We start from the raw sequence: 12451 nt of genomic DNA on the forward strand, positions 1-12451 counted from the left end.
TTCAGAGCCGGCACTTCCATTAGGAAAAATAGGCAGTCACACAGAGTGCAACAATTTGGAGGCTGGTGGCAGCAAAATCCCACCAGTGCCAGGCCCCTGGCCACAGATGGAGCCCATCTTGCTGGTGGCTGAAGAGCACAGAACTGCTGCCAGCAGTTAAGTCTCAGGACACCTAAAACCCTTGCACTGGTCCTACATCCTCTATTATGTTAATATGGTTGGGGATGAAGGGTGAGATATGATGTCTTGCCAAAGTAGTCTTCACCTAGGCTAATCAACCTGTTCACTTCAGGCCAGTTAGTGTGGGAAATTACTACCACAACTTTTCAGATGTAGAATGTGTGGTGAAAGGGCTGCACCCTATTTAACATGGCTATTTCAATACAAAAAAGTGTTCTGCTTCTCTTTAATTCTGTACACAGTGTTACAACCCAATGAACAACACACAGTAAAACCAGCAATAAGCATGCATTATACTGTTGTTTTACTCCCATATTAGTACATAGACCCCCCAAGTGTCTGAATCCCTGAAAACTTAGGCCCTTAACATTTTTGGATATAAATTATAAAAAGAAACTAAGGGAGCAACAAACAAAAATGTATAACAAACTTTATGGACAGACAAAGTTATCTCAAGTAGGAAAACAAGCATATAAAGACCATATTTAAGTAACCAAGCAGGTTTTAAACATGCCAGAACAATTGAACACATCTACTAGCCAGGCTCAGTGCAATTTAATGGAACGGAAAAACACCTATAAACAAACTAATATTAAAAATCAAAGCACTATCCATAGATGGTGATGTGGCATAATTGTTTCAGCATGATAAAAAAATCCCAAATCCCTCTGCTGTTCTTCTAGCTTTGCTTTTGGTATTCTTTAAAAAAAAAAAAAAAAATGTTCAAGAACTGATGTTACTGCTTTTTTCCTCAATTCACCCAAACCAAAACTTTGCAGTGATAGCACCATATTTGTTCTTTATTCTCCGGTTCTGAAGAAATTTGCAAATCCATGTACTTGAAAAATGCACTACATAACATGAACTGGAAGTCCATGCAGATACAAGACATGATGAAAATGACAATTGTTTTTTACTATCACAGTCATGAAAATAAATCTGTACTCATTTCTTGCCCTTTTGAAAAATTAACAGAAACAAGCATTACCTTCACGGCAGCAGTCACAGCGGCAGTTGCTGCAAAATTTATACCCTGCTTTCCAAAGTTTACCATAGTCTCATAACCCCGCTCCTTGGCTTGCACAATATAATCATCAATCTCCTGCAAAAAACAAATTGTTATTGAATATTTAAGAAACATACAAATATTTACTTAAAATCATAAGAAATCATTTGTTAATCAAAAAAAATTGAATTATGAAAGCCATTAGTTTCTCCCATGTGCAATTTTTATTAACATTTCATTAATTAAAAAAGAAAATCTGATTCCTATCTTCTGGGGAAATTGTTTTTCCCCTTAACATACTTTAACATCTGTATGAATGCATATGGATTTATTTAAATATAAACTAACCTTGTAGGAACTTAAAGTATGTTAACCACAAATGTGCTGACAGACTAGCATGTCTCATCAACTGAATGCACTTTATATTTACCCTTTCTCTAGAAGAAAGAAGAGGATGCAGAAATTTTCTGTACAATAAACTTGCCCCTCTCGTATAAGGAGACAACAACCAAATAACAAAAGCAATCTTCAGTTCATAATATAATGGAAACCTGCACAAAAACAAAAAACAAACATTGAAAAGAAGAAAACAGAGAAAAAAAAAAAGGTTAGTATAACAAATAGCGCCATAAAAATATGTACTGTTTATAACCGTGGCTTTCATATATTCAGTTACTTTTCAGCACAAACTAGCTTGAGCTCAACTGTACATGTACAGTTCTGACTTCTGAAATAGAGCTCTCACTGTCATTCCATCATTCCACTATTTCTGCGTCTCACAAGCACCACAATCTTACCCACACCTTCACATAGATACAACCTTTCCCACCAGACACACACACCACACCCATGTTGCAACAAGTGGAAAAGCCATACTGAGCTTTACCAAGCACTCAATATGCAATGAAAGAACTCCACCACTCCCTTCTACAAATCTATGACAAACTCGAACGCATGCAGAGGCATGCCTTTCCAACTGCTAAAATGTGTGAAAAAAATAAATATACTAGAATGCAAAAGACCACATAGGAACAAGGCCAAGTAAAGAAGCAGCAGAACCACAATACAACTGATTAAAAAAAAAAAATATATATATATAGTACAAATTTATTGTGAAAAATTTAACTAATTTTAGTAAGAGTACTGCACAATATGTTAAGCACATACCTAGTAAGCAGCAATACTTACTTTATAGCAAATATAATGGAAAAATTACTTACCTGATCATTTTGTTTTCTTTGGTTTTTTTTAGACAGAGACTCCGGACCAGTGGGTTATGCTCCCCTGCCAGCAGATGGAGACGGAGCAAGCTGACGTCACAATATATATACTCCTGCAATGATCCCAGCCTGCCAGTATTTTCTTCAAAAGCAACTGTGGACAGACTAGCAAAAAACTTGATTAAAAAAACAGGCAACCATAACTGTACTCAAACAAACAAGTAAGAACATAGCCAAGCTAGGGACTGGATGAACACTTACCAGTAATCCCTTGGGATCCATATCTCCATAGGACTATTGATATAATCATTTGGCGGCCGAGGACGGGAAGCTGAGTCCATCTGTGTACACTAAGGGAAACAAAATTATCAGGTAAGTAATTTCTCCATTTCCTAGCATGTACACAGATTCAAGACCAGTGGGATATACCAAAGCTACTCCCGAACAGAGTGGGAGGCTGCCCACGGTCCAATCAACACCGCAAATGAAAAGGTTGGGTCCTCCCAGGCAAGGTATATAAGGAGGACCACATTGCAGCTCAGCAAATGTCAACAGGAGACAACCACCTAACCTCCCGCCCATGACACTGCCTGAGGTCTAGTGGAATAGGTCCTAACCTGAGTAAGCAATAGCTTCTCAGCATCCACGTACGAAGCCGTGACCATCTCCTTAATCCAGTGATCTATCATAGCCCGCGAAGCTGGTTCGCCTTGCTTTCTTCCACCATGAAGGACAGACAGACGATCAGACTTTCGGAAAGGTTCAGAATCCTCCAGATATCGCACAAGTCTCTTGATATCCATAGAACGCAGGAGGCGACACTCCTCTGCATACCTGACCTTATCCAGAGATGGCAAGGAAATGGACTGATTCAAATGAAACTCTGAAACCACCTTAGGCAAGAAGGATGGAACAGTATGCAACTGAAACGCCCTTGGAGTCACCCAAAGGAATGGCCTCCCTGCAAGACAAGGCCTGCAACTCGGTAATGTGATGCGCAGAACCTATAGTCACCAGGAACACTGTCTTCAGGATCAATAACCGCAAGGAAAGGCTGTGCAGCAGTCGAAAAGTAGGGCCCACTAAAGAATCCAGCACCAGGTTAAGACTCCACAAAGGAACCGGTAACCACAAGGGAGGCCGAAGGTGCTGCACTCCCTTCAAGAAATGGACCACATCAGGATGGATGATAAGGAGACACCATTTACAATGCTTCTGAAATAGGTAAGAGCCGCAACCTGAACCTTCAAGGAATTAAGGGCCAATCCTTTATTCAACCCATCCTGCAAAAATCCTGAATAAACGGGATCTTAACTGAACGAGGGAGAACACCACATTCCTTGCACCAGGCCTCACTCAAACCCACATATATGTTAGAGAAGTGGAGAACTTCCAAGCGTGAAGTAAGGTAGCAATCACTGCTGAAGAAAATCCATGCTTCAACAGGCAAGCCTCTCAAGGGCCAAACCGTAAGACAGAATCAAGCTAGATCCTCGTGAAGAACCAGCCCATACTACAACAGATCCATGAGCGGCAGAAAACTCCTCCCCCAGGAGTCTTCACAAATCCGCATACCACAGATGCCTGGGCTAATCCTGAACCACCAAGAGTACTACCCCCTGTGGAATTTGATTCTTTGAATGATCCTGCCCAGTAAGGGCCAGACCTGTACAAGAGCATCAATGTCCAGGGACCACAAATCTCTTCTCACAGTGCGAAGGTTCCTTGATTCTTCAATCACAGTAGTCACCAGCAGGTCCAGAGACAGAAGGCCCCAGAAATCCGCAATCAGCTGAAATGCCTCAGCAGACAATACCCATTCCACAGGGTCCAGACTTCCCCTGCTGAGAAAGTCTGCTTGTATGTTGTCTTGCCCTGTGATGTGAGAGGCCGCGATCATCTGAAGATATCCTTTTGCCTATTCCATAACTTGGTCTACTTTCTGCGACAAGTGCTGACTCTTGGTTCCTCCTTGCCAATTGATGTAGGCCACCGTCATTGCGTTATCAGACATCACACAGACCACTCAACCCAGTAATCTGAGGCTGAACTGCAAGCACACCAACCTGACCATCCGGGCTTCCAGGCGATTGATGTTCCAGAGAGCCTCTTCAGCCGTCCAACGCCCCTGGACTGTAAGTTCCTGACCATTGGATAGCTGAAGAGCTTCCCACCCCTGGAGACTCGCATCGGTTGTGAGCATCAACCATTTTGGGGAGGACAAGGAAATACCCTCTCTCAGATAAGCCTCCTGCAGCCACCACTGGAAGAGAGAGCAGATTTCTATCGGCAAGTGGAGCTGAACCGAATAATCCTGAGACTGCGGGTTCCAACGAGGCAGCAGTGAGCGCCGAAGAGGACATATATGTGCTCTCACCCATGGCACCACTTCCAGAGTTGCAGCCATCAAACTAAACCCTGTAGATACTCCACACTGTCGGATAGATCATGTTCACCAACTGACGCACATGAGAACTTTTGAATCCATGCGTCTGGTAGAAAAACCTTGCCCAGCTTCATGTCGAAATGAACTCCCAGATACTCCAACAACTGAGAAGGCTGGAGACAGCTCTTGCCCAGGTTCACCCCCCCCCCCCCCCCCCCAAGCTCCTGCAGCAAGAAAATCACCTTGCTGGTCACCAGATTGCTCCCTGCTAAAGACTTGGCCCAAATAAATCAATTGTCCAAGTATGGATGTACCAAGATCCCATCTTTTATCAACACTGCCGCCACGATCACCATAACCTTGGAAAATGTTCTGGGGGCGGTGACCAGAACAAAGGGCAGCCACGAAACTGATAATTATTGCACCCCAGCACCACAAAGCGTAGAAAACGGTGTTCTAAATGGATGGGAACATGAAGAAAAGCCTCTGACAGATCCAGGGAGGTCAGATTGTATGGCCATTATCACAGATCATAAGGTTTCCATGCGAAAAAGAGTCACCCACAGATGCCAGTTGACACTCTAGGTCCAGGATGGGATAAAAAGAACCTTCTTTCTTGGACACAACATAATTAATAGAATAGCGTTCCATATTTTATTGAGATGTAGGTATGGGAACCAAATCCCTCAGCCAGAAAAGCCTCAGAAGCGTAGTCTCCACTGCCTGCTTCTTCTGTGGGGAGTGGCAAGGAGACACCATGAACACATCCCAAGGAATGCTACGAAATTCCAGCACAGATCCGATGTGATCTTGACCCACCTCCGATAAGAGAGAGATAAGCGTTCCCTATCTCCTCTACCTGAAGGTGGGTCGGAAAACCTTCACTGGGAAGCTCGGAATAGTCCACCATCAGAGTCTGCTCCTCTCTTGGACTGCCAGGAACAAAAGGACAGAAACCTACCAAAAGGCAGAGTCCTCTGAAAGATCAGGTTTCTGAAGGGATAAAAACGCTTTGAACCCTTGAGATGATGCTTCATCGAAAAGGGGCACTGAAATTGCTTCTTATCCTCTGGTAACCAGAGAACTGGAGATTTGCCCCACTTAACTGGCCATGTTTTCCAACTTGCTCCCAAACAAAAGTTAGCTTTTAAAGGGCATTTTTGTAAGATTAGCCTTGAAGGCTGCATTAGCTGACCAATTCCGCAACCATAACTGACTCCTGGCCACCACTACCGAAGCCACTCCTCTGATCAAGGTATGGACCAATTCACAGCTCGCATCTGCCAAGAATGTGGAAGTGGATTCCATAACTGCTCTACAATTCAACCCCAGAATCATCCACCTCCTGAGAGAGAAGCAGAAAAGAATGTACCACAAGTGCGCAACAGGAAGCAATCTGCAAGGCCACTGCATCAAAGGCCAGCTTAAGGATAGATTCAATCCGCCTATCATGCATATCCTTTCAAGGACGCTCCTCCTTCCATGGGGATAGTTGACCTTTAGATACAGTGCAGCCAAGCACATCCACCTTGGGAAAATGCAAACACTCTCTCACAGCTGGATCCAGAGGGTATAGGCCTTCCAATGCCAGACCCCCTTTGAAATTTTCCTCCAGGGTGTCCCATTCAAGATCAATCAATTCTTGAATGGCATCCATAACAAGAAAAAAGCAAGAGGCTTTACACAAGGAGACCAAAATGGGATTCTTCTTTGGCTCAGACATAGAATCTGCCCTAAGCACTCCCAGCATCTTTGATGAATGGGAAATCAGGGCTGGTAGTTCTATCTCTTTGAAAGAACTGTAACATAGTTCAATATGGTTCCAAACCAGGAGGAATTTCACCATCTTCCAAGGAAACAGGATCTGCCTCATCATCCATGCCATCCGGGTCCCCACCTGGAACACCAGTGGCTAACAGAGGCGTGCTACGGCGCTTAACTAAAGGAATGGAAGAGGGAGGGGCCACTGGCTGAGGGTCAGACCTGACCGGAGTGGGCAAAGTGGAGGACTGTGCCTGAACAAAGGCTTGTAAACCTTGAAAACTCCACCCAAGAAAAAGCAGCCGGATCCAGACCAAGCCCAGAAAGTACTGCAGCAGGTCCAACTGAACTGCCATCTCCCATGGAGGAACCAGTCAAGGGAGTACCAAGATCTGGCGCACTTCCAGCCAAAACAGTTACCAGACCATCATCAGAATCATAGGATCCAGGCTTGACAAAATCCAAGGAGGACAACTCTCCCTAAGCATCCGAACAGCACTGACACATGATTGTAGACAGGGCAGGTTGAGAAGCCCTAATATGACAGGCAACACAAAGAGAAAGGAGCTTAGGCTTCTTGTTTATCGGAGCCATGAGCAGCAGTAACTGTGCATTCGAACAGCTTGTGCTTAAAAAAGTTGCGTGCACAAGTTATAGGCAGCTCAGCAATAAGCATGCAAGGCGCACGCACTACCAATGCACTCCGCTGGAGCTTATCACCATGCTCAAAAAAGTTATGCGCACGAAAGTCATGCCTAACATGGCATACACTACACACACCGATGTGCTGTAGAAGGCAGAAAAGCACAAACAACTGCACGTGAAAACGCTGCCGAGGCCTACTACTGGGGCGCAGGAGAAAAGCAAATTTGCTTACTGTAAACGGCGTTTCCGTAGATAGCAGGATGAATTAACCATGCTGTCTGGGATGTCCTTCGGCGGCCTCTAGGCAGAACTTCTCCTAGCATTCACAAAGCTTTGCTCTTTGCAGCTGCGTGCATCTTCCCGCATGATCTAACGCCCTCGTTCCCTTCAGTCTGTAACAAAGCAGAAAGAAAAACCATATGTAGATACACCCAGGGCTGTCCAGGCAGGCAGGTGGGTCTGCATGGCTATTTCATCCTGCTATCTATGGAAACACCGTTTACAGTAAGCAAACTTGCTTTTTCCCGTCGATAGCAGGGCTGAATTAACCATGCTGTCTGGGAATCCCCACTCACCGGGTTGCGCTTCACATGACTGACAGACCTTGTCCCCCGTCTCACTGCTTTCATTATAGCAAGTCCAACCCATTTTACCATGGACAGCCATGGAGAATCCTCCTGCGTGAAGTGCTCCAAAACTACCATACCTAGTGCCGTGTCTGAGGACATCTGCTGGTCCAGGCAGTTATGCGATGTGAAGGTATGCAGCAATGACCATGTGACAGCTTTGCATATGTCTAGCAACAGCATGCTGCAAAGGTGAGCAATTGAGGTAGCCACCAGTTCAGGTGGTTCCTCTGGTGGGTCAGATAGCAGTCCATTGGATGACCCCAGAGAAAGCAAATGTTGCTTACCTTTAGCAGGTGTTCTCACAGGACAGCAGGATGTTAGTCCTCACATATGGGAGACATCATCAGGATGGAGCCCAATCACGGAAAACTTCTGTCAGTTTCCAGAACTTTGACTGGCCCCTAGTGGGCATGCCCAGCATGGCACTAACCCTGCAGCCAGCAGGGGTCCCCCCCCTTCAGTCTTCTTTTTTCCACGCAGCAGTAGCCTCGCAGTAAAGGAGCTCTGAAGAGATTCCTGACAGGAATTTTCCTCAAGGAATTATTTAAAGTTAAATTGCCCCACAGGGGTCCCTCCTCTAACTTTTCTCCGACCGCGGTACTCCGGTAAGTTTTTACCCATTTTCCGTCGATTACCGTCGAGTTTGGCCCTTGCGGCCTACTGGCCATCGACCATACTGCGGCTCGATTTTTTTCAATGGCCACCGCCTTTCAGCTGTACAAGCAGCTACCAGACCAAGGTACACCTCTGAGGGACCACAGAACTCACCTCAGAAATTCTCAACTGGGGGAGGGACCTTTAGGTATCACCACAGGAGAATAGGGCTTTCTTTTCTCAATTTAAAATTCTACTTTCAAAATTCACAGCAATCCCCATAGGGAGATGCACGTCCACCATGTGCTGGAGACAGAGAATACTGGTAGGCTGGGGTCACTGCAAGAGTATATATACTGTGATGTCAGCTTGCTCCGACGCCATCAGTTGGCAAAGGAACATAACCCACTGGTCCTGAGTCCATCTGTCTACATGACAGGAAAATGTTGCTTTTAAAATTATGTACTCAAAATTAGAAAAAACTGGAAGAAATGCGACTAAATAATACTATTAGAAATGCAAGTCACATTACTCTCATGGTTTTTAAATTAAGGAATACCCTCATACCAGGGCTAATGCACACTTCCGCCTACCGGCGTCTTTTACTTTTATGTACAATCGCCAATTTGGCTGCCCATTTCCAAGTGCAATCATAGGGTAAACAAAATATAGGTTACCCTATGATTGCACTTGGAAATGGGCAGCCAAATTGGCGATTGTACATAAAAGTAAAAGACGCCGGTAGGCGGAAGTGTGCATTAGCCCTGGTATGAGGGTATTCCTTAATTTAAAAACCATGAGAGTAATGTGACTTGCATTTAAAATTATGTAGGCAGATCCCTTGCTGTGGCCTTATTAATAAAAAATCCTTACTAGAGCTAATTGGTCCACACTAGTGTCACCAATGACACGCACTGCATGAAACAGTAATATCCTATTGCCAGCGACAATTTATTACATGTCTCCAAAACTGGCTGCAGCAAGGGGTTGGAGGAGTAAGGGGAATTACAAAGTGACTTGCAATATTTCAAAAGAGAACTGTATTTTTAAAAATAGCTTTGAACAAATGGCTCAGATTTCTTTTAAAAACAAAGATTAAGAGCAAATTAGAATATTTAGCTTTAATATACACATAATTTTTCAGATGAAAACAAAATTGTCTTAGGAGATGTAGCCAAAAAATGTATGCTGAAATTTATTTTAGAATATTTTGTTATTTTCATTTTTGTCCTTTCCCCTAGTCAAGTCTTGCTATTGTCTAACGATGTCATGCTTATTTGATTTCACTTCAGTGATTCTGCAATATCCTTAAACCTCTCTCCTCTTTTGTTGACTATGAGTTTCTTTATCTCAGAAGGTGAAGAGGTAAAGTAGAGAACTGGCTGTACTTTAAAGCATTTGAAACATGCACTAGCTGCCATATTTGTCTATAGTGGATCATCTAAAGTTTTTCTTCAAAACAATACTAAGAAGTAAGAGAAGAAGAGTCAGACTGATTGCTTTGCAATCGGCGTAATAAGACCATTGTATGTCCCATTCAAAATTGATTAAAACTGCATGAGTACATAGCATGTGAAAAATGCTCTGCCATGGTTAGTAAGATGGAGCAGAACCAGGGATAGTAATTTTCAAACCGACACGTAGGCGCACATTTGCGTGCATACGTCGACTTGCACCCAGGGATGCAACCATTTTATAACATATGTGCACATGTTATAAAATAATCTGGCCCCGTGCATGCGTGCCAAATTTTTAATGAACATCTTTTACCGCTTAAATCAGGGGATTTTAAAAGAGGCACATGCCAAATCCATTCCCAGTTTTATCATTTTGTTCCCTGTTCCCCCAGGGACCTTGAAAATCCCCCTAGTTTAATAGCCTTCACTCCCCCCCTCCCCCCAGTTAGCCCTGACCCTTAAAACCCCACAGATCAGCCTAGTTTTCTCTCTCTCTTTTAACTTACACTTCAGAAGTAAAGTTAGACGGGATCTTAGCACATGCTGGGGTGCATATGTATTTACGTGCACATCTCTGGTTTATGCCCCAAGATGCCCATGCACCTTTTTGAAATCTTTGGAGATAAATGCATATCTCCTGCAACGCACACATCTGGGGAGGCTTTTAAAATCCACTCAGCACGCGCAAGCCCGACTTATTCACGCATCCCCTAATTCACGTGTGCACTGGGCTTTTAAAAATTCACCTTTCAGATTTTAGTCTAGATTCTTGGGTAACATGAGTTGTGAACCAGACAGATCTTGGGCCACCTATAATAGGACTTTTCACATTTCAACCTAAATTGTGGCAGAGGCACAACATGATACTAAGGCCTGGATTTATCAAAATGCGGTAAGTACCGCATGCGATAGCAAAAGGGGCGTGTTTTATGCTAATATAGTATTTATTGCAATTTGCGATAATTACCTGTGCGAAGAGCTAAGTTAGTGCACATTGCGATACCATTTCCAATTCTGCGATAAGTGCCAAACCTGATGTATTTCCTGCATTCAACCACTGGGGGACCATTTGTGTGGAGAGAGAGAGAGAGAGGCCATAATATCATGGCCCATAGGCAGGTATTTGTATCCCTAGGGTAGGCCCACCTAGTAACTCGAGGTGGGGATTAGGTAAGTGTGTAGGGGGTTAGGGGCCACTTTGACATGCTACGTGACACCTACGAACAGAACAGTGGTCTCTTGTGAAGATTAGCTGGCCTTCGGAGTGAGGAAACTCACTCCAAGATGAGATTTGGGCAATGTTCTCTCAACCTAGCTTGATGTTACCCAGGTAGAGAGTCCACGTCTCATGTTGAATGTGAAAGTGGCCCCCAACCCCCTACACTCATACCTAATCCCCACCTCGAGTTACTAGGTGGGCCTACCCTAGGGATACAAATACCTGCCTATGGGCCATGATATTATGGCCAGTCTCTCTCTCTCTCTCCCCCCCCCCCCCCCCCCCAGGCATAAGCTTTACGGGACACATCGCAAATGGCGATGAAACCTCAGCGCATGGTCACGACCGCTATCGCACCGCCTAACGCATTTGAAAGAGGTGTAGTTAAAATCTGCGTTATGGCTGTGCGATAGCTCTTCGCAGGCAGGCTAGCCCAGCCCACTCTCCACCCTTAACTCCTCCTATTTTTAGAATTTGCATCGCACCATACGATATGGTGCGATCGCATGCGGTAAACACGTTTTCGCATGCGTTAAAGGCCTATCGCATGCGATAAGCCCTTAACGCATGCGAAAACGCCTTACCGCATTTTGAAAAATGACCCCCTAAGTTTGATCTGTCCAGATCAGGTTTAAGTGTGTAAACTGTGGTTTAATTTGAAACCTATAACACTTTTGCCACTACTTCATATTCTTTTTACAAAAACAAAATATTTTCAGAATACTTAAAAAACAGTGCCAAGAAAGAACCTCAATGGCCCCAAAAAGATGCATCTGAAAATCCAAAAGAATTCCTAAAGGAAGGAAAATGAGGCAGGTAACCTTGAGGTCCCATCCAGATTCATCTTCCTAGGATTCAATTAAGGTATCATTTCAACCAATTATTTTGCAGAGGGGGGGGGGGGGTTCTTGTTTTGTTTTTTTAAGAAAATAACAGACAATTTTTTCACAGGCATCTTTTCAGCAGCAATTTAGATTTCTTGACAGTCTGAATTTATTGCTTAAACATAATCTAATCCGTTTTTTACATATATTAAACCTTACCAAGATATTGTTAAATCAGTTAATGTTTCAGTCACAGTGTAAAGAGCAAACACAATCCAGTACATCATCCATCGAACCTGAAACCAAGAAAATATTCACATTTTTGCAACTTATTACAGTTTTGTCAGTTCTTTACCGCAAAATTAAGTATAGCTTAGCACCAAGGCAGGAAGAGACTGCTGCACATTACTTCTTTGAAGACAGGCTTGCAGAAAAGATAGAGGACCTTTGCATAACCCTTAAGGCAGGCCAATTAAGAGTCTTTTTCAGGCCATTGCCACCTATTTCACACTTAATTGAAGTCGGCTCTC

At 43.8% G+C, this 12451-nt stretch overlaps 1 protein-coding gene across 3 annotated transcripts in view; it reads right to left on the bottom strand.

Annotated features, from left to right (window-relative positions):
* The window catches only part of REEP3 (receptor accessory protein 3), a 198133-nt gene that overhangs the window by 71784 nt on the left and 113898 nt on the right, over positions 1 to 12451 (bottom strand). For all 3 annotated transcript variants that reach the window (XM_029609727.1, XM_029609726.1, XM_029609728.1), the window contains exons 3-5: positions 12141 to 12217; positions 1617 to 1737; positions 1169 to 1282 (exon numbers count right to left, since the gene is read on the bottom strand). In XM_029609727.1, the coding sequence (XP_029465587.1) occupies positions 1169 to 1282; positions 1617 to 1737; positions 12141 to 12217 (312 nt within the window). The remainder of the gene's footprint in view (positions 1 to 1168; positions 1283 to 1616; positions 1738 to 12140; positions 12218 to 12451) is intronic.

This window comes from Rhinatrema bivittatum, chromosome 7 (genome assembly GCF_901001135.1).
Source record: "Rhinatrema bivittatum chromosome 7, aRhiBiv1.1, whole genome shotgun sequence".
Taxonomy (NCBI): domain Eukaryota; kingdom Metazoa; phylum Chordata; class Amphibia; order Gymnophiona; family Rhinatrematidae; genus Rhinatrema; species Rhinatrema bivittatum.